The 21,572-nt window shown below is 45.3% G+C and overlaps 1 protein-coding gene and 1 pseudogene across 3 annotated transcripts in view; both read right to left on the bottom strand.

Annotated features, from left to right (window-relative positions):
- Positions 1-21,572, bottom strand: part of LOC306654365 (acylphosphatase-1-like) — a 157,651-nt pseudogene that overhangs the window by 69,954 nt on the left and 66,125 nt on the right. The window lies entirely within an intron of this gene.
- On the bottom strand, positions 737-21,537 carry SCAMP5 (secretory carrier membrane protein 5). 2 transcript variants are annotated; one of them, XM_079125352.1, is made up of 7 exons: positions 21,381-21,537; positions 9,449-9,502; positions 8,550-8,678; positions 5,175-5,331; positions 4,163-4,264; positions 3,626-3,743; positions 737-3,372 (listed from the first exon to the last, which is right to left on the bottom strand). In XM_079125352.1, exons 2-7 carry the CDS (start codon positions 9,453-9,455, stop codon positions 3,178-3,180), a joined length of 708 nt encoding a protein of 235 aa, XP_078981478.1. In that variant the 5' UTR covers positions 9,456-9,502; positions 21,381-21,537; the 3' UTR covers positions 737-3,177. The 2 variants fall into 2 exon arrangements, with proteins under 2 accessions (XP_078981478.1, XP_078981479.1); XM_079125353.1 differs by lacking the exon at positions 5,175-5,331.

Below are 21,572 nucleotides of genomic sequence, written 5' to 3'. Positions count from 1 at the left end.
ACTGAGGAACCTAAGCAACATTCCAGGTAGGAAAGTCCTCTCAATGAAGGAGCCAGTCACTTGAGATGAATCTGGAAGGATGACCAAGATAAAAGACCAGAATGGCATTCCAAGTGGGACACAGCATTGGCAAAGGAAAAACGGTAGGAAAAAGCATGTTGGGTGCATTTCCCTTTCTTCATTCTTCTGCCATTTACAGGCCAGCAGGACCTTTGTGTTGAGGCTGCTCAACCAGATACAGGTATCCCACTGTGGCAGCTGAGGGACCTCTATGCTCTGCTCTTTCCCTTGTCCACAGTGAACCATGTGGACCAAACCACCCCTCACCCACAGATCCACCTACTCCTCCTACTTCCTTCTCAGGAATTCACAAATTTCTCCACCTAAAAACGCAGGAGGCCTATGTGGCAACTTCAAGGCCTACTCAAAGCTGCCTCAGAGAAAGAGCCACACAAAAGTGCATGTCTTGGGCTGGAGTTGTGGCTTAGTGGTAGTGCACTTGCCTGGCATATGTGAGGCCCTGGGTTTGATACTCAGCACCACACATAAATAAATAAATAAATGGCCCATTGACAACTTAAAAAAAAATTTAAAAAAATAAAAAAGTGCATGGCTTTTGATGCTAGGGAATGACACCACAGACTCACCCAACTCACCCATCCTACCTTTACACCTCTGCCCATGGCACATAGTAAGGCTCCATGCAGGCCCACATGAAGACACATGACACAACAGACAGGGTCAAATATTCCCCTTTATTTTTGTTCACTCATTTACCACAGCTAGACACACTGGCTCAGGCAGATCAACTGCCAGCTAGGGAATGGTTTATGCCTCCCAGAAACAAGGAGGGGAAGTGGGCACCAGGAGAATGCAAAACAGATCACTGGCTGGCCACAGACCTGAGGATCCCATAACTGACTGGGCCCTCCTTGACCCACCGCCAAGCCAGACCATTCAGCAGAGAGGGTTCTGTGCCCATCCCCCATATCTCATCCTGGTTCCCTCCACAGAAAAGTGCATAGTTGCCTGGAAATGCAGCCTCCCAGAGACTGAATAAGCTGGGCCAGACACAGGTAATGGGCTTTCCAAGGACAGTGCCAGGCACAGCCATACAGGTCTGAGCCAATTAAAAGGAAAGGCAGGCAGGACAGGAAATTGATTGAAGGTGGCATCCAACAGGTCATAGATGCCAGGCTAGCAACTGGACCACAGCCTGCCTAGAACTACCAGAAGGATTAAGAGAAAAGGAATCAGAAGACTGGGGTCAGAGAGAGGGAAGGTAAGGAAGGGCCTAGATCTAGGGTCTCTTCAGGTATCGGGGGCTGTGACAACTTCTCTCCAGAGGGAAAATGATAGAGAAGAGAACCAATTACATTTTGTGGCATAAGCCTAAGGGACCATTAATAAAATAATTTTATGAAGTAGTTGTAGGTCAATGCTCAGGGTGACCTTCAAAGTGAGGTGCTGAGTTTCAAGGTAGAGCCAGCCTAAAGTGGTCAAGTGGGGTCTGGTTTTCTAATTCATCTAGCCCAGGTGGGTATCTACTGGAAGAAGAGAGTGGGAAACAGGTAGCTGCTCCTTGGGTGAGAACCCACTTCCCTCCAGGTCTCATATAGAGCTGGGGCCTCTACCAGCAATGTTCATCACTACTTCAAAAAAAAAGTCCAGTCCAACAGTCCTCTTGGAAGGGGAAAGAGGTACTGACAGGGTGAGGAATTGCCAAAAAATAAGTCCTATAGACAGAAAGAATTAAGTTATCTTAATCTGGGTGTGGGGTGGAGTGGGGGATACCTAAACCAAAAAATAAAGCCAAAGCACCTCCCCTTCCCTCCCTGCCAGACCAGAAATACCATTTAGGTCATTGTGTTTGCAGCAAGGACTGGGCCTGTGCACTTCTCCCTGGGCCCCAAGTTCAAGTGCCCAGCACTTTCCTGCAGCCAAAAGCAAGTGGGGCTAGGAGTGACATGCTCCTCTCTCACTGGGCACTGTCTACCTTCTGTTCTGATCTTCCCTCCAGTTCTGACCCTCTGAACCCTGTACTTCCTGCCAGACTCAAACAGAACAGCTATTGCTCCAAGGAATCCAGTGGAATCCTGTGGTTACTCAGAGATACCTAGACGCTCCAGTGGGATAGGAACAGCCAGACCTCCCCCAGGGACCAATAATTATTTACATGCCTTCTGCTCAAGCACAACTGGAGCTGACAGTTGTCCATAAACCCCAACTCCTAAGGGAAAGCAGTGAGGCAGGGTAGAATAGTCAAGCCCAAGTATTTGGGGGTTGAGGAGGAAATAGAGGGAAACAGGCAGATGGACTCAGAGCCAGGAGTCCAACCCTGTATTTCCATTCCCTGGAAGTCAGGTCCCCAGGTGGGCTTTGCATGTCCAGCTGCATGCCCTTCCCACATCAGGGCTGAGGCTCAGCTTGCCTCTCCACTGCCTTGAACTGGGAATCAGATCAGATTTGAGAATCTGGGCTTAGTCTTGGAAGCAGTTACAAGCCTTGGGGAAGACAGAAAAGCCACACAGGAAAGAGAAAGAGACCCTGAACAATGGAAGAGAGCACAGGGAATCTGATGGCAGGGAGGAGACAAGAGAGGAGAAGATTGAGGGAGGAGATCAGATGGATTACAAGAAGAAAGGGAAGCACCCCTGCTTGTCCCCACCTTCCCATCTACCACCATAAATGCTAAATACTGTTACTTCACAGTAGGGCCAAAAGTGGAAAGTTTTGGCTCATAACCCTGCAGAGGGTGCCAGGCTCCCTGCTATGCCTCCCCCTGCCCCATAAGGAGTCCCTGGGCCAGGGTCAGAGGGGGCAGCCTGGTGAGGGTGGGGGGGCTGGTTTAGTTCTAAACATACAGCTAGCACCACAACAAGAGACCTTCACTGCAACTATTTCACAAGGGGACATGGACACAGCTACCACTGCACGGGACAGCTCCACGTGCAACCCACAGCTCTTAAAGAGCTAAGAGCAGGACCCAAAAGGTGGGGATGAGGGATAGACATATACATATATATATGTATATATATATATAACTCTGATTCTTTGTACAAAGTTGGGGAGGAGAAAAGGGAAGGGGGAACCCTGCTTGGTTACCACAACAGATGTTGTGGCTTGAGCCCCCTGTCCCAATGGCCCCCAGCCCTGCCTCCTGTAGGCTTGGCTGGCTCACATCTCATTGGAATATGTGTAGTTGGGGGTGGCGGAATACTGAGTCTGCGGCTGATTCATGGCACCCTGGGCTGCCCCCATGGCTGCATTCTGGGCTGCCTGCTGCACGTGTGGGTTCTTCCATGCCCCCGTGGTCCATTCCTCCTGAGCTTTGCTGAAACTCCCCCCACTTCCCCGATAGAATTTATGAACCTGTAGAAGAAGCATAAGGAAGAGTTAATCCAAGGAAAGAGGCAGCCCACCCAGGAAACAGATGGGATCCATATGTAAAAAACATTCCTCCCTCCCAGCCCATGCACTGTTCACCAGTAGGAAAGTCTAGCAGGTACTTCCAAAGTGAGTAACTTGGTAAACCTCTGGCTCCTCTTATAATTTGGAGGAAGGACTGTTTAAGATCACAGTCCCTTCCCAAACCCACCCTCTCACCTTTGAGGTGGCCACATACCATGCTGAGGGCGATGAAGGAAAAGACGGCCACAACCGTAAACATGATGGTGGGAATGAGCATCACCACTGCTGAGCCAATGTTTGTTCCGAAGGAGGAGATGGTGGCGATCCAGCCACTGTAGAAAAAGGCCAGCTGTGGAGCTATGCAGGCAATAGGAGGAGAACCCGGAGCCAACCCACTGGAACAGGGAACCATTTCATTGCCACAAGGGGGAACCACATGATTGGATACAGAGGGATCATCTTACTGATATTCAAGGGCCTGTGTCAGTGGCCCAGGAAGACCCCTTCCTTGGGACTCAGATATAAGGCTTTCTTCCCTGAGGTTTTCCCACAAAGCGCTGCCTAACTGCCCAATTCTCCTTCCTCTAATTCACAGTGGTGGTTACTACACTATCCTGAATCCTTTCACTCTTCCAATAACCAGTCACTCACAGTGTCCTCACAGGCTAAGCAGCTTAGCACACAGAGGTAAGCAAAGGACACAACCTAGGTGTCATTCCTACCTGCCCCAAGTCAGTCCCCTGCCTCTTACCAGACGCCCCAGCCTGGGATGCCCACAGCCTGGATGATGCTGATGACCAGCTGGGCCGTGAAGGTGAAGAAGAATGCCATGAAGCTGAAAGAGCTGTCAGTCCTGCAGCAGAGAAGATGGCTCCTGTCATGTAAGCAGACAGCCAGGGCTTCCTTGCCTTCAAGGACCCCAAGCCTTCCTAAGTTGAAGTGAATGCATAATGGAAATATGACCTTAACTGAGGCCTTAATCTGGCCTTAACTGAGAGACCAAAATGGGAGAATGTTTATCCATAGAGCTTTGAATGTTTCCATGGGTTAGACCTGTGTGCAACGTTTACACAGGGAGATCTCCTCATGAATAGGCCATCCACTGGCACATGGAAATAGCATAGAAATAGATGGCTCCATTGGAGCAGCCCCACCGTCAAGGGGATGGGCAGTCACACAGGCACTAAGACACACTGATACATGGATGCATGGCACTAGGTGGGCACTCACAGGCATCGAGACAGTCAGTGCCACTGATACATGGATGGGTGTCCCTTTGGTTCAGAGTTGGATGACTTCATTGGCACATGAATAGTGTCAATGGTTGATCAATAGCTGTTTCCAATGTCACGTTGTGAAATGGTTTTCTTATCACCAATCAAGGATGGGCAGTTCCACCAAGACAGGTGGACCCCCAGGCAAAATTTAACATGTAGTTTCCCAGGAAAGGTGATGAGAGAAGACAAAAACAGATCTGGTCTCTATGTTGTCCCCTCCTAAAGATAGAGTGAGAAGGGAAAAAACTAACAGGAAGGTTCTAATTCCCAGCCCCCTCAACCCAGCCTAGAGCTCCCAGGAAGCCCAAGCCCCACTAGCAATCTGAGGCAAAGCTGAAAAAGGGAAAGTGATATGGGGGTGTGGGGAAAGTGATGGCAAAAAGAGAAAAAGAGAGGGAGAGAGTGAGAAAAGATGTTGAAAAGGGAAAAAAAGGGAAATGGACAAAGGGACAGGGCTAGGAGCTAGGGTCAGTGCCAACCACTTACTTGAAGGCCTTGTAAATGGGCCGAAACCAGCAGACGTAGGAGCAGGGTGTGAAGAGGATGAGCCAGAGAAAGGCGAGGCCAAAGTTGGTGGCTCCCCCGCCTCCGATCAGCCACGCAAGACAGCCCACCAGGTTCACGGCCAGTGTGATGCTGTTCACTGCAGACCCAGGAGCACATGCACACACAGAGACAGACACCAACATGCACACATACATCCAGGACCATTCAGAGATTCATAAGCACCCAGACATGGACAACATGCACCCGGAACGCAACACAGACCCATAAACACATGCCAATAGTGCAGACAAACAGAGATGTAGACACACACATGGATATATACATACAAAAACAAACCACATTTATAGATTCATACCCACACAGAAGACGCACAACCCATATCAAAGAATACATACACACAGACACACAAGACACAAGACACACAAACACACACAGAGGGAGTAAAGTTGGGAGCTTGGACCAAACCCCTCCCCATACCCACTTCTGGGAATCTGAGAAATCCAGAGAACAAAGAGTCTCTAACGCAGGAACTCAGAGTTTCTGCCCAGCAAGCCACTTTTAAAGGCCCCAAAGCCTCAGGGTGGTAGAAATGTTCTTCTTGTAAGAAAGGTCTTTGAGCTAGGGATATAGCTCAGTGGTAGAACATGTGCCTAGAATGCACTAGACCCAACCTTTGAGTCCTGGCACCACAAAGCAGAAAGTCTTCAGTCCCTGACTTTCCCAGACCTGCAGCAGTCACTAAGCCCAAGGCAGGAAACCTATCTTACACCTTCACTTGCGAGGTAGAGGCATGAAAAGGAGAAAGCAAAAGGCTTTGTGGAAGCATCTCTCCAAGTCACTGTGCCATCTACCCTGCACTTAAATGGGGTATGCAGTGATGTCCAGGATCTTAGTCCTTAACCAATTTCATAGACAACTATCATGCTTCCTCCTCCAAGAAGGCTTCCTTACTCATCTCTCATTCCTCTGAGATCCTGCAGACCTAGGATGCTCTCATAGTCCCCCAAATACAAACCATCAACCAGACTAGAAGCTCCCCAAGGGAGATCCAGACTCCCCCTCTTCTGTCCCCACATCATCTAGCTGATCCTAGGAGTCACAATATTACAGGGTCACAGCCAGCAGGGGCCTCAAAGACTCCTTACTTTAAAAAACTAATGCTGACACTCACACACCTAGGTTTTCTGACATCAGGGTGCTCCCTGCCTTGAACACTGGACTAAGTTCCCAGGATCTGCTGAATAAACAAAGGAAGGTGGACTCAATCTTGACCTCAAACAATCAGGCATCTGTGGTTCTGCCTTCTGAATAGAACTTGTCGGCATCTCAAGGCTTATATACATTTCCTCAGGACCAAGCACCTAGCAGGCACCTAATAAGGACTTAGGGAGATATTTATAGCCCTTAAATCCAGCTTCTGGATGAGAGCTCCCCAGGCGTGGAGTTCCAGGAACCCCAGGGTCAAATAGTGCTTCCCAAATCTGATCTGGCCTGACAACTCTGTCACCTGTATGCAAGTATGCACATTTCAGAGCCCCTCATAACAAGTGTGGACACTTTTTCCTATGTATTCCAGCTGTACTTCTACCATCTGTATTCATGCTACACAATTTCCTGGAGCCTTAATATTTGTACTGATTTTATTTGCTTTTTACATAGAGAAGACACTAACCAGTTATCATATAGGTTGACATCTCTCTTTTCAGTCACACCCTTTTCTAGCTCATTTGCTCTAGTGCTCTGCTGCAATTATTCTACTCCCTCTTTGGAATGGACATCCATTGACTTGGCCACACTTTCTCTAGTCATCAGTTTTTACTATCTTCATTCCTCTCTTCATCCAGCATAAAGTTCATAATTCACTATACCCCCCTGCCCTGTCTTCTGGTCACACTCACTCTGGATGAATATAACTTCTATTTACACCTGAGCTGAATGTCCCTAGGAAAAAAAGAATGTCACAGAGAAGCCTGGCAGGACTATAAATTCATAGCAGGTAACCTCAAATGGACCTTTTACATGACCCAGAAATCTTAGGGGCCAGGTTTCTTTAGCAGGTATCCTGACCCTCTACCATAAACTTGCTCTCTCATTCTGGACTCATCTACTCAAAAGTTCCCTTCCCCGTGCCTACATCATATTTGATGGAAAGAAACAGAAGCCAACAGAGGTAACTTTCTCATTTTTTTTCTCAACAACTAAAGACCTACCCACAGCTGCCCCATCCCCTCCTTTTCTCATGTTACATAGAGCAATCTCCTTTGGGCAGATCCCTTCTCTGCTCAAAGGCAGACTTGCCAGGACTTGAAACTCAGCTTATCTGCCTAATCATTCACTCTTTGCTTTCTTTTGAGTTTGTTTCTTTGTTTTTTTATTAAGGTCTCACTATGTAACTCAGGGTAGTCTTGAACTTTAGGCTCAAACAATCCTTCCTGAGTAGATGGGACAACAGGTAAACACCCAGCTCTGACCCTCTACTCTTTCTACCATCCTACAAAGGTCCTGCTTTAAAGACAGCATTCTTTCCCATCTTCTTGGCAAAATCAATCATCTGCCTATTTGTGCAGGCCTGACTCCAGGGAAAGTCAAACATGACAGATCCCAACTGTGGTGTCTGGGGCTCCCTGAGGAAGGTACCTTGCACAGGACCATCAGCCTGCCCTCTCCTCATGTGCCAAAGCAGTCTGGGCACAGCCAAGTCCCAATCCCCTTTGAGGATACCTTTCCCTTCAACTTGCCATACACCATCAGAAATGGGGCCTTTAGACTCTCAGCCTCAAAACCTTGCAACATTAGAACTCCAGACTCTTAGAAACAGACCACATGGCTACATGGAACAACAGCAATTATTAAACCAATACTCTTTCTATAAATGGGGAATTTGCTGCTTGGGAAGTGAAGCCATGAGACAAACAGGATCCATGTCTCCCAACTCACAGTTGAATGCTTTTCTCTTTGAGCAATCTCCCAGAGAAAGCAAGAAAAATGAGGCTTTGAGGAAAGGATTCTCTCCCAAATCCAGAATTCTCAGGTTACCAGAGTTCCCTAGAAAACTATTCCAGTGGAAAGGAGAAGGGAAGCAAAAACAGAAGAATTATATTGCAAAAAGAGAACTCTAACCCAAGGCTCTGTGAATGAAAGATGGGGGAGGGAAGGAAGGGAAGGAAGGCCTAGACAAAGGAAACTGAGGTCCGGTTGGGGAACTGGTCCATGAAAGGAGCCTGCTGGAAGCCACGGGAAAAACTTCCTGATCCATTCAGATGCTACACACGGGACTGAAGGACAGCCAGACCTGTGGCTCCTGACCCCAATGCCTGGCACCTCCCAGTCTTCCTCCCTCCTCACAGCACTCACACATCCAGAGGTAGTAGAGGCGCTTGGTCATGCTGAGATGCTGGGGAGGGATGTCTGCCTCGAAGTCTTGGTAGAAACATGGCTTCAGTGGGATGAACTTGGGCAACGGTGGGAAGTTGTTCACTTTCTCTGTGGGTGAGGCACACCACATGGTATTACCTATAATGTTTCCCTCCCCTACAATCCAATATGCCACTCCTCTCTCTGGCCAAGCTGCCCCCTCAGCCCCTGGGGCCACTGGCTGCTTTGCTATTCCTACCCAGGCGTCCTTACTTCCCACATCTGCTAAGATGATCCCAACATAACCAAAAGCCCTGAGATGGTGTGCCTCAGAAGAATAAAAAATAAAGGCTGTGTACTGAGAAGTGAGGCCTCACTTCTGCCAGTTCCAGGCAGAGGAAGCAGAATAGGTGAGAGGGAAGAGATGTGGGTCCCAGCCTCCACCCCAACACTCATTCATTTAAATCACTGCTCCTCTCCAGAACCCAGTTTGTCCAATGGTGTTACATGGTCCCTAAAGTTCCCTCCAGCTGGCACTCTGTACCTTGGAGCCTTCAGAAATCTAACAACTCAGAAACCAGAAGGAAGAGGTCTCAGAGTATTAGAAAGCAACAGAGACAAAGGGGAAGAGGGCTGGGTCACCCAGGCTGCTAATCAGTCAGTGGGTCAGTTAGACAAGGACATTAAGATGTCAATCCCCAGGATCAGAGATCTCAGAGAGATTCAGACAGCTGATAGGTTCTCAGATAGGCTTTAGTGGGGAGAGTAGGAGACCTAGGGCAAGAGGACAGAAAGAGCCTGACCTCCAAAGACTAGGGGAGAAAAAGGGACAAGGGAGAGGGCCATCCATCCTATGTTCACTCTAACATCCTACCCACCTGGCCCACCCCTCTTCTTACCTGCCATGTTGGTACCAGTTGGCCCAGAGGCCTGCCACAGCTCTTTGTCCTGAACTGAAAGGAAAAAGCCAGAGAAGGATGAGAATCAGGGACCCACCCAACCTAATATCTTTCTAGCCCCAGCTAGGCTGCAACCTCCAAGGGGCAGGACCTGACTCACATTCCCATAGTGGAAAAACCCCACGGGAGTCAGCTCCCCATCTCACAAAGCCACTAGCCACATCCTTCCAGCTACTCCTACTCTTTGCCTAAAGGTAAAAAGTCTATCCTGATTCCATTCAGGGAAGGGATCCCAATGCAAGGAAAGCCAAGTGACAATGCAGACTCAAGGGACCAAAGACCTCAGAAAGAGGAAATTCTGTTCCTTGACTCTGAACACAGGCTAAGCTGCCTTCAGCCTTCAGTCATTTTCCACTTGTTGACACTTATCTGCCAAGCACTGAGGAGAGTGTGAGCAAAACAGATGTGGTCTCTGTCCTCCACATGAAATAGTCAATAACCTCTGCCATTAATTATGCAAGAGGGAAGAAGGGCTGCTCCGAAAACATGCACAGCATCCATCACAGTGATCTAACCTGGTCCAGAAGGTCAGGGAAATAAAATATAAGCAGTAATCAAAGACCTGGAGAATGAAGAGAATTACCCACAGCAGGGCAGTCTTTGAGGTAGACAGAGGGGAAGCATCACACAGACACTCATGTATGAAGGAGCTTCATACTTGTAAGGGAAAGAAAGCTGCTGTGGTCAAAGCTGAGTGCAAATGTGGAGACAGCAGCAGATAAGGCTGGAGGTAAGTGGACAGGGTGTAATTCATGAGGTCCTTAAGAGGCAAGTTTGACGAGAAGTAGAAGGAAGGAGATAATAAGGAAGATTCCCTGCCCACTTGATCACCTGAGTGAGTGGATGATGGCACCCCATGATCAGAAACAGTGTGGTCCAGGGCAGACAAGAAACCTGAGTTATGGACATGCATTGTCTGCCGTGCTGGGAGACACCTGGCAGGGCTTCCTGCTGGCATGTGATTGGGACTTCAGCAGGAGGCCTGGCTGGGATACACATTAAGTAATCATTGTTGAGTTCAGGCCAAGGAAACTAGCAAGCCCTCCATAACTGCTGGAATAATAACTTTGGTGAACACATCTGTAATCAAAAGCAGAAATGTTACAAGTCCTAAGGCAATGTAACATTTCAAAGTTTGGCTGAGACTTATCTAAAAGTTTTAAAACTAGCAAAACTAATCTATGGTATTGGAAATGACAGCATTACCATTGAGGGGTAGTGACAGGGTGCAAGCACCTGGGCCACCTATTCAAGCTGTGCCTGACCCACGTGCTGGTTAGAGATATGGACCTTGTGAAAATTCACTAAGCATGCAGTTACAATTTGTGCACCCTACTGTGTGTTATATGCATAGGTCAAGCATGCCTGATTCAAAATGCTTAGTGCCAGAAGCGTTTGATTCCAGAGTTTTTCATATTTTATCACATTTTTTCAATTTATCATTTGAGCATCTCTAGCCTGAAAATAAAAAACACTCCAAAGTCTAAAACTTTCTGAGCATCACTGGAGTTCAAGGGATTTTGTATTTTTGTATTAGAGATGTTCAATCTGTACTTCAATTAAAGTTTGCTTTTTACAAAAAAAAAAAAAATAGCCTTCCAGTCAAAATCCCCTGAATTTAATCTAGGCAATTTAAATCTTCTGTGGCCCTTTTGTGGTATGGAATCAAATATAGATACAAAAATCCAACAATATCTACCACAAAAAGAAACCAGGCATGATAGAGATGTGTATGAAGTGATACCCATCCACAGTTGCATAACTGTAGCATTGTTTACAATAATTAAGAATTGGAAATGAGCTACTTGACTATCAATAAAAGGTTGATGAAATAAATGGTACAGTCGTACAATGGACTGTTCAACAGCTATATCTAAAAATGCTCTGCAACTGTTACTTCTTTTTCCCAATACTGGGGATTGAGTCCAGGGCCCTACCCCTTTTTATATTTTGAGACAGAGTCTCCCTAAATTGCCCAAATTGGCCTCAAACTTGCATTCCCTGCCTCAACCTCCAGAGTAATTGAGATTACAGGCAGGCACCATCATAACCTGGCCTACTTAAAAAAAAAAAAAAGTTAGTAGCTTAGGGTTTAAGGATGAAAAAATCTCCACAATCACTAGCAGTACAAAAAACAGTAAGATGTGGAACAGCTAGTATGTTACCTTTGTATTAAGAAAATCATAAGAAAAAATGAAGGAGAGGAAAACAAAAATATTTTTTCCTCTTGACCCCCGAATCTTATTTTCCTCCAGATAAGAAACAACAAAAACATTACTCAATAGTGACAATATAGAGAAACTATTTGTAATAGCAAAATGTTGAAAGCAACCTAAATGTGACTCTTTATAACCTAGTACTATCACACAATGGAGTATTATATTGATGTAAAAAGGAATGAAGATAAGCTCTATGAACTACTAAGGGAAGATTTCCAGAATATGCAAAATACAGCCAGGTGTGGTGGTGCACACCTGTAATCCCAGCAGCTCAGGAAGCTGAGGCAAGAAGATCACAAGTTCAAAGCCAGCCTCAGCAACTTATCAAGGCCCTAAGCAACTTAGGGAGACCCTGTCTCTAAGTAAAAAATTAGAAGGGCTGGGGATGTGGCTCAGTGGTTAAGCGCCCCTGAGTATAAATAGAATACTGTTCCTTATGTAAGAAAGAAGGGGAAGTAAAAACATGCATATGAATTTGCATAGTTTGGGAGAAAAAAATACAGGAAGAACAAACCAGAAATTAATGAAATAGTCACTTACGTGATGGAAGGGCTAGGACCTCTAGAGAGATTTCTTTTTTTTCTTTTTTTTTTTTTTTTTGACAGTATAGCGATTGAACCCAGGGCCTCATACTTGCTCATACTTGTTTGGCAGGTGCTCTACCACTGAGCTACATCCCCAGCCTTAGAGAGACTTCTCTGGATAAAGCTTTTTATATACTTTTGTATAAACAAGGACTTGCATATTCAAAAACAAAACAGAAAGAAAAGCAAACTCTAAATTGAAACAAACAAAAACAAATGAAGCTATGTGTATATTAAATTGGTAACATTCAAAGAAAAAGGAATTTGCCCTAGTATCTTTTGATCATAGTGCTCTGTGTTCTCTTAAAAAGATATACCTCAAGGACAACAATAACTGGAAATAAATCTTGAATTTCTTTACAGGGTATAGTGGTACATGCTTGTAATCCCAGTTACTTGGGAGGCTGAAGCAAAAAGATCACAAATCCAAGGCTGGCCTCAGCAATTTAGTAAGACTCTGTCTCAAAATAAAATATGATAAGGTCTAGGGATGTAGCTCAGTGGCATGTGCCCCTGGATTCAATTCCCAGTACCTCAGAAAAAAAAGAGAAAAATAAACCTTGAATTTTAGCAGGCTTCCTGTTACTGTTGGTCCTTACTATTGGTCCTTACTGTTACTGTGGTGATTTTGAAGTTTTGTCATACGTACTCTAGCAAAGAGCCAATGAGTTAAGGTGTTGATGTTGGGAACTTAAGCTCTCCCATTTAGAGTACAGAGACAGAATATGGAACATGGGAAAATAAGAAAGAGCTCAGTAGTAACTAGAATCTAACTCATCATTTTAAAAAAATACGTATGGCTGGCCCCAAGTCTGGACAAGAATAAAGTACAAGGTTAGAATGGAATAGCTTGTGGCACCAGAAACATTAAGAAAACGCTTAACAACTAATGGGAGCATGTCAAAGGGACACAAGCACCACCTTGAAGGGGTTATGACCTGCCAAATTTGGGGCTATTAGAATATCTAAAAAGTAAAATGAGCTAGGAACTGTGGTACATGCCTATATTCGCAGCAATTTTGGAGGCTAAGGCAAGAGGATCACAAGCTCCAGGACAGCCTGCAAATTTAGGAAGGCTGTCTCATAATAAAAAAAGAAGCCAACTTGGGAGTGAGGCAGGAGGATCTCAAGTTCAAAGGCAGCCTCAGCAACTTAGAAAGGCCATAAAAAATGAGACCCTGTCTCTAAAAAGGGCTGGGGATGTGGCTCAGTGGTTAAGCATTCCTGGGTCCAATCCCTGGTACAAAAATTTTTAAAAAGAGAGAGATGGAGGAAGCAGCAAAAGGTCTTTGCAGAACACAGCCATAAATGTTGGAGTGACAGAATTAGAAAATATTCTAATTTCACAATCACTAGTGAAATAGCTGATTCAGACAAAGAACATCAGTAACTGAAAGACAGTTGAGGAAGAGGAGGGTCATGTAGTCTTAAAGGACCAGCCCCAAGATGACTCAGTAATTACAAAGATGTTATGTTCTGGATGTGAGTTGTCCCCTAAAAGCTCATGTGTTAATACAGAAATATTCAGAGGTGAAATGATTGGACTGTGAGAGCTGTAACCTAATCAGTGCATCCTAGTTTGAATGGACTAGGTGGTAACTATAAATAGGTGGGGCACTGGGAGGGGTTCATCTAGAAGGGTTCATCTTCCCTGCTGCCCTTTCCCCTTCCTCTCTGCTTCCAGGCCACCATGAATGGAGCAGCTGTCCTCTACTATGATAATATGCCTCATCTTAGGCTCTGAGCAATGGACTCAGCCTACCATGGACTGAACCTTTGAAACTGTGAGCCAAAATAAACTTTTCCCCCTCTAAGTTGTTCTTGTTGGGTATTTTGGTCACATCAACAAAAAGCTGACTAACTCAAAAGGGAAAGTCACTTTTACCCTGATGAAAGCTCACAGACATCACCAAAACCAAGTATCAAACTATACTTCACCAATAATGTCATTGACAACAAAGTAACATTATTGTCTCCCAGTGTGACCCATGGAGAAGGGCACATTCCTGCCACAAAATGTTTAATCTGACCCTAACCATGAGAAATAATCAGACACATCCAAGTTGTGAAGCATTATAAAAACTGGCTTATACTATTTAAATATGCCAACATCCTAAAAGACAAGGGAAAAAAAAAAAAAAAAGATAAGTGATTTCTCTAAACTACTGGAGAATAAAGGCAAATAACTACAAAAAGCTATGTGTAAGCCTTGACTGGGTTGTGATTCAAGGGGGAGACCGACAACGAACATCACTGGGATAATGTGAGAAATCCAAATATGGACTCTAAACTAGATAATATGATTATATCTATGTTACATTTCTCGAGTGTGATAATGGTATTAAGGTTATATAGGAAATGTTGTGAAAGTGTAGAAAATATGTACTTAGAAAATATGTAACTTAGAGTTACAGTATTATCATACCTGAAACTGTTTCAAACAGTACAGAAAAAAATAAATGATGAATGGCTACATATTGTCAGAATCAAAGCAAAGCAAATGTTAACAACTGGTTAATTTGGGCAAAGGTATTATCCTTTTGACTTCACACAGTGTGTTTGTTTTACAGTACTGGTACTGAATCCAGGGATGCTCTACCACTGAGCTACCTTCTCTTCTTTTTTTATTTTTCATTTTGAGACAGGGTCTTGCTAAATTAAATTGCTCAAGCTGGCCTGAACTTGCCATCCTTCTGTCTCAGCCTCCCAAACTGCTGGGATTACAAGCATGTAACACCCGCCTGGGTTGGATGCTGGATTTTAAAAATCACAGGTATTAAAGGATATTTTGGGGAAACCTAGAGAACTTTGAGCATACACTTCTTGGTAGATACTACCGTTTAATGCTGAACTTCTTGAGTACTGTGATTATGCAGCAAAATATCTTTGTTCTTAGGAGATACTACAGTATTTAGAACTCTCTGGTTCACAACTTACTTTCAAATGATTCTACAAAAACAAAAATTTATATATACATATAAAGTAAATATTGCCAAATATTAACAACTGATGAATCTGGGTAAAGGGTATACTGGTGTTCACTGCACTTGTCTTTAAACTTTTCTGTAGCTTTGAAATTTTTCAAATAGGAATTAGCCAGGGAAAGAGAGTCAGGAAAGCAGGTGTGAAGGTCAGAAGAGCAATGGCATAGCCTATTCAAGGAACCAAAGAAGGCAGAATGACAATAAATCTTAAAACGAAGGGAGGGAAAGAAAGGGAATACAGGGTTAGAAAGAGGATAAGCCAGGTTATGGGCAGGATTTGCCTTTATCCTCAGGCCAGTAGTCACTGAAGGATTCTCTTCTTAAAAAAAAAAAAAAAAAAAATATATATATATATATATGATTTTTTAAAGAAAAAAAAATATAAATATATATATATAGCCATATATATATATATATATACATATATATATATGGTTATATACATGGCTTCAAAGTGTTTTGTTTTGTTTTGTTTTGCTGTGGTACTGGATGGAGCTCAAACCATGGCCTTGCACATGCTAGGCAAGTGCTTTACCACTGAGCTACATTTCCAGTCCTCAAAGTTATTTTTAATAAAATTAAAATGTTGCCTTTTAGCTATGTATAAAATTATCTACCAGTTTAAAAAAAAAAAAATGGCCTGGCGTGGTGGCACACACCTATAATCCCAGTGACTGGGGAGGGTGAGGCAGGGGACCACAAGTTCAAAGCCAGCCTCAGCAATTTAGCAAGGCCTGGGGAATGTGGTTCAGTGGTTAAGCACCCCTGGGCTCAATCCCTTGTACCAAAAAAATAAATAGATAAATAAATAAAAACCCAAAAAAGTACATAAAGTAGAGAAGTCCTTTTAAAATCCACCTCTCAGAGGCCACCCCTTTAACAAATAACCCTTAGATCTGTTGGTTCATTATTTGTTTACAGTGCTGGGTCAAACCCAGTGCCTCACACATGCTAAGTGAGCCTTCTATCACTGAGCTATAATACCTCCAGTTCCAGTTTTTTGTTGTTGTTGCTATTTTAATTTTAATGTATATATGAGCATATATGACAGAAATGAATTCTACACACATTCTTTTACAACCTGTTATTTTCCACTCAGTAATGGCTTATGAAAATTTTTCATGTCAATGAATACAGATCTATCTCAATCTTTCTGACTGTTCAACTAGGTCAACAATGGCCATGGCCATAGAACAGTCACAGGCTGATTTGGTAATTAGAAGGTCACGTGGCTTCAGGGAAGTCATAGGGTTGAAGCCAAGCAGCCAAGAAATTAGAAGACTATGAAGAAGAAAAAGAAGGAATAAATCTAGCAGACTTGTCTTTCAAAAAGTTTGGTTGACTTTTTTTTCCTGTTTGTGTTTGTTTTGTTTTTCAGAGGTACTGGGAATTGAACCCAAGGGCGCTTTGCCACTGAACTATGTCCCCAGTCTTTTTTTACTTGGAGACAGGGTCTTAATAAGTTACCCAGCAGCCTTGAACTTGCTATCTTCCTGCCTCAGCCTCCCAAGCCACTGGGATTATAGTTGTGCACCACTATACCTGGTTTGGCTGAAATTTTAATATACACACACCCAGAATATCAGTGACAGCACTGAAAGACCAGACACCAAAATATTAATAGTAGTTGTCCCTTAATAATAAGCTATTTTCTTTCTTTTTATCTTTTTTTTTCCCCTTAATGTTCTACAATGGTCATATATCCCTTTTGTGGCAGCAGCTAAACACAGGGTTAGAAAGGTCTTCTCCAGGACAGGACAGGAGATGAGCATATTTATAAGCAGGGAAGAAGGTACTGAGGAAAATACTATACAGGCTGAAGATACCATAGAGGGGGGAAAAAGTGATGGATAGTGATATCTTGGGAGACATAAAGGGTCAGCATTCATAGTACCAAGTGCAGAACCCTCCTACTGGGATTCAAGAAACATGAGGAAACATGGATGCTGGTTCTACCTCCCCGCCACACACACACCATGACCACCCTCTATATGAGGAAAGGGCTTGGGGAGAGTAGTCCAGTTTAACAATACTCCTCCCACAGAATGGATTGGGGAGAAGATGAAACACATGGAGAAGTGTTTCCACAGGTGATAGAGGGACAACTGAGTCTGGAGACCCTGTTAGAAGCAGAACCAGACTGCTTCTAAATTGATCTGTGATGGTCTCCAGAATCATTCTACATTCTGAATATAGAATCCAGAACTAGGGGTCTGATGCTGAGGTGGGGCACACAGGCAAAGTGGCAAAGCGGCTGAGGATATGGAATCAGCAGGAATGCAAGGATGTTCTCATGAGATAGAGGAAATGGAGGTGTTGGAGATCTGGAGGTCTTCTTGAGGTCACAAAGTCAGTAAACAGATGTAGACTGTGGTCAGAGAAGGAGTTTAAGATTGCAGAGGTGGCCACAGGTCAGTGATGACCAGACTTGTGTGGCTGGTAGAAAAGGTGACTAAAGGAGATGTTGCCTCCTCTGAGACAATGAATTAGATGGGGAGTGGGAGACTGTGGTACAGCACTAAAATTCTCCAGGAAAACAAAGAAAAGAAACAGAAGTAGAGGAAATATTAACTAGATTAGAGGACCCTCAAAGGAAGCTGCTTTCCTAACACTGGCTCCAACCTGGACCCAGGCTGTCTTTCAGAAGTGAGCCCAGTTAGAGAAATCAAGGCAGCAACAGATACAGAGAAGTCAGCTATTCAGTGTAGCAAAGTATGTATGATTCAGAGCAGAAGCCAGAGTCCAAGGAAAAGCTGCCTGGTTCGTATATAAGGGTTCGTATATAGGACAGAGAGAATTTAGGACTTAAGAGGACAACAGTAGGAGGTTGGAGTCACAGAAATGGAAGACCACAAGATTCTTTGCCTCTATGTGAGGTCTAGCCTTTCACTTAGGGAGGGATATGACAAGGGGGTGACAGCAATCTGTGGCTTTTACAATTAAAGTTCATAGACTGCAATTAGGAAAAGCAGAAATTTGTTCATCAGTTAAGAATCTCAGCTTGGTGCAATAGCATACACCTATACATAACAGTAACTCAGGAGGCTGAGTCAGGAGGATCTCAAGTTCAAGGCTAGCCTCAGCAACTGAGTGAAACCCTGTACCAAAAAAAATTTTAAAAGGCCAGGCACAATGGCACACACCTGTAATCCCCAGGGCTCAGGAGGCTCAGGAGGATCATGAGTTCAAAGCCAGTCTCAGCAACTTAGCGAGGCCCTAAAAAATTCAGTGAAACTTTGTCCATAAATAAAATATAAAAAAGAGTTGAGGACGTGGCTCAGTGGTAAAGTGCCCCTGGTTCAATCCCTGGCATCAAAAATAAATAAATAAAGGCTGGGGATATAGTTCAGTAATAGCGTTCCCTTGGGTTCAACACCCAGTACTGCTAAAAAGAAAGAAAAGATTCATGATGGGAAGCATACTACATATCTCTCCCAAAATGTAGCCCTAAGGAAACATTTCCTTAGTTATCAATAAAATAGCAAATATAATGTAGTTTTTTTTTTTTTTTGGTACTGGGGAGTGAATCCAGGGGCGCTTAACCACTAAGCCACATCCCCAGTCCTCTTTTGTATTTTATTTAGAGACAGGCTCTCACCGAGTTAGGAACTCACTAAGTTGCTAAGGCTGGCTTTGAACTCACGATCCTCTTGCATCAGCCTCCAAAGCTGCTGGGATTACAGGCATGTGCCACCACACCTGGTTATAACGTACAATTTATTCAGGAAACTCACCCTATAATTTATTCCATTCATTACGTGAAGCTAGGACAGAAGTCCTGCAGTAGAAGAATAAGGTCCACAGCAGACAGAGGGAATCAAGCCTGGTCTCAGATCAGTCCAGAGACACAAAGCTAGTTAGGTTTCCAGTTTAGCAGCATGAACTTCTTATCCCCAGCATAGATATGGTTATTTTCTATCTCTTTCCTCAGACCCCATCTGCTAAGATGGAAGTTTCCCCCTTCTGCTCTACTTCTGGTCTCTTTATCGTATTTCCAGTCCCATCTCTATCTCTGATATCCCAGAACTATGAATCATCCTCAGAAAACAGCACTTTCCTGCCATGCTATCACTGTCCTGCTGATGACTCTTCAGTAGCCTCCTACAGATCTTGTGCTGGCATTCAAGGCATTTTGCCAATCAGCTGCCACCCCGCGCTTCTCTACCAGAGGCTGACCTGCTTCCTACACAACCAGCTTCATGCAAATCATGTTTTGCCACTAGTCTGGATCCGGTGCCCCTAAATCAGCAGCCCTATCACCTCCTATAAGTATCAGAATCTTTTCACATCCCACCTCTTTTGGGAAGCCTTTCCAGACATCCCTCCTCTGCAACCCAGTGCAAAAATTTTGTGCCCAGTCACCAGGCACTAAATGGTTACTCATTCTCATCCAATCTCTTCCTCAATCCCTCACAGATGGAGTTTCTAAGAGAGGCCTGCACAGAGCAGAGTCAATTCATATTTAGTACTTGCTTAAGACTTGGACGTCCTCCCAAAGGGTGGGATGGGAAAATTGATGCTCTCCCAAAAACAAGTTAGGGCCACAGCTTCTGTCAGCCCTGTGTATCACACTTTCTCCAGGAAACCTTCAGACTCCAGGCTCGCAGCAGGAGAAGAATGCAGCCTGCAGAGGGAGGGGGCCAGACAGGCAGAGGAAAAGGAGGAAAAACTGGGAAGGTTGCTCTAAACTAGAACAAAGTACTTCCTCAAGGGAGGATGCTACTTAGTCCTATTATTTCATCCCTAGAGAAAGGTGCTGGCAGATAGATATCCAGAGAGGGAAGAAATCAACTTGTTCAGCGATAGTGAGCCAGGGAAAGGGCTAAAGAAATAGCTGCAGAGCCCAAGGCCCCTATCCAGACCTTCTCTCCCAGAACCCCACTAACTCTTTGTGAGTTTTACTAGACCTAAGACCTTCTCTCCGTGACCTATTCACCAGAGATGGTCTTCTCTCAGCAATGGAGACTTTGCCCTTAGGCTCACCAATCTCACATGGAACCTAAACTAGAAACCCGTGTGTAACCCCAAACAAAAGCTGTCTGCCAGTCATGTCCCTACTAGAACCATCTCCCTCTTTCACAGCCCTGACCTGTGGAGGCAGAATGAGTTGAGCACAGGTTGCAAAATTCTCCAGACTTCCTCACCCCATGGGCAGTCAGGTGGCTGGGCTAATGGACAGGGAGAAGGGCTGGGCTTCATTCCCACCTCTATGCTTTGCCCATACCATCCACCCTGGGATGTTCTCTTTCCGTCTGAATTTCACCTCCTCCAGAAAGTCTCCTATTCACTGGCTCTTGTCTCCCTCTCTCCCTGTGTCCATGGGAAAGTCTGCCAGGCCCTCCTTGATCTCCCCATGGGAAAGTTGGGACACAACCCATTTATATCTTTGATGGCCAATTTTCAGTCCCATTATGTATTTGGTTCCCTCCACTCCAGACCAGCTTCTCCCCCAGGCAGGGGCAGGGGAAGGCTCCCAAACACCTCTCCTCCTTCCTCATACCGACTCATTACCCAAATCTATTGCGGAGTCCAGGCCCAAGCTAATGCTCCCATCCCCCTCCTCCCAACACTAAGGTGGCTCACACGCGCAGTCCAAAGGTCTGCTGCCCCGGAAGGCAAGGGTGGGTACAACTTAGATTACCTGCGGGTGCCTCTTGTGACAAAGGTCTCAAAGAAGACCACAGGCACCCGCTTCCAATCGCCCCAATCCCCAGCTGCGTGCGCCATCCCCAGAAGGAGTAGGCCAGTTTCCAGGGAACGCCAGGTGGGGCTGGAAGGATGGAGGGCCCAAGGCTCAGGCTCCAGAATCCAAGGGTCTGACGTCACCCAAATCTCCAGTTCCCTCTGCAGGAACCGAAGATGGGGATGGCAGGGGTTGAAGCAGCCTGTGGTCGCCCAAAGCACTCTTCCCTAGCCCCAAACAGGAAGGTCACCTCGATTTCTCACCTCTCCAGAAGCTCCGCCTGCCCCCGCATCCAAAAGCAAAGGCACAGGGGATACAAAGCTGGAGCCGGTGACCCTCCTTCCACCCGGCTCCCAGTTTCCCTGCAAAGCCCTCCCCCCAGTCTTCAGGCCCGGGACTCACCCGCCGCGGCCGCTTAGCTGCGGAAAGACCGCCGCGCTGCGCTGTGAAGCCCCAAGCGATGCGGCGCGGAGCCGGCCGCGAGCGGCTCGGAGGCTGGGGGCGGGGAGCGCGCGCGCTCCAGGGGCTGGTTCCTCGCGAGCCCGCACAGACTCTGCCTGCTGCAGCCACTCTCGCGAGACTCCCGATCCACCC

This window comes from Sciurus vulgaris (genome assembly GCF_902686455.1).
Source record: "Sciurus vulgaris genome assembly, chromosome: 2".
In the NCBI taxonomy this organism is placed as follows: Eukaryota; Metazoa; Chordata; class Mammalia; order Rodentia; family Sciuridae; genus Sciurus; species Sciurus vulgaris.
This window is presented reverse-complemented; position numbering and strand designations above follow the sequence as displayed.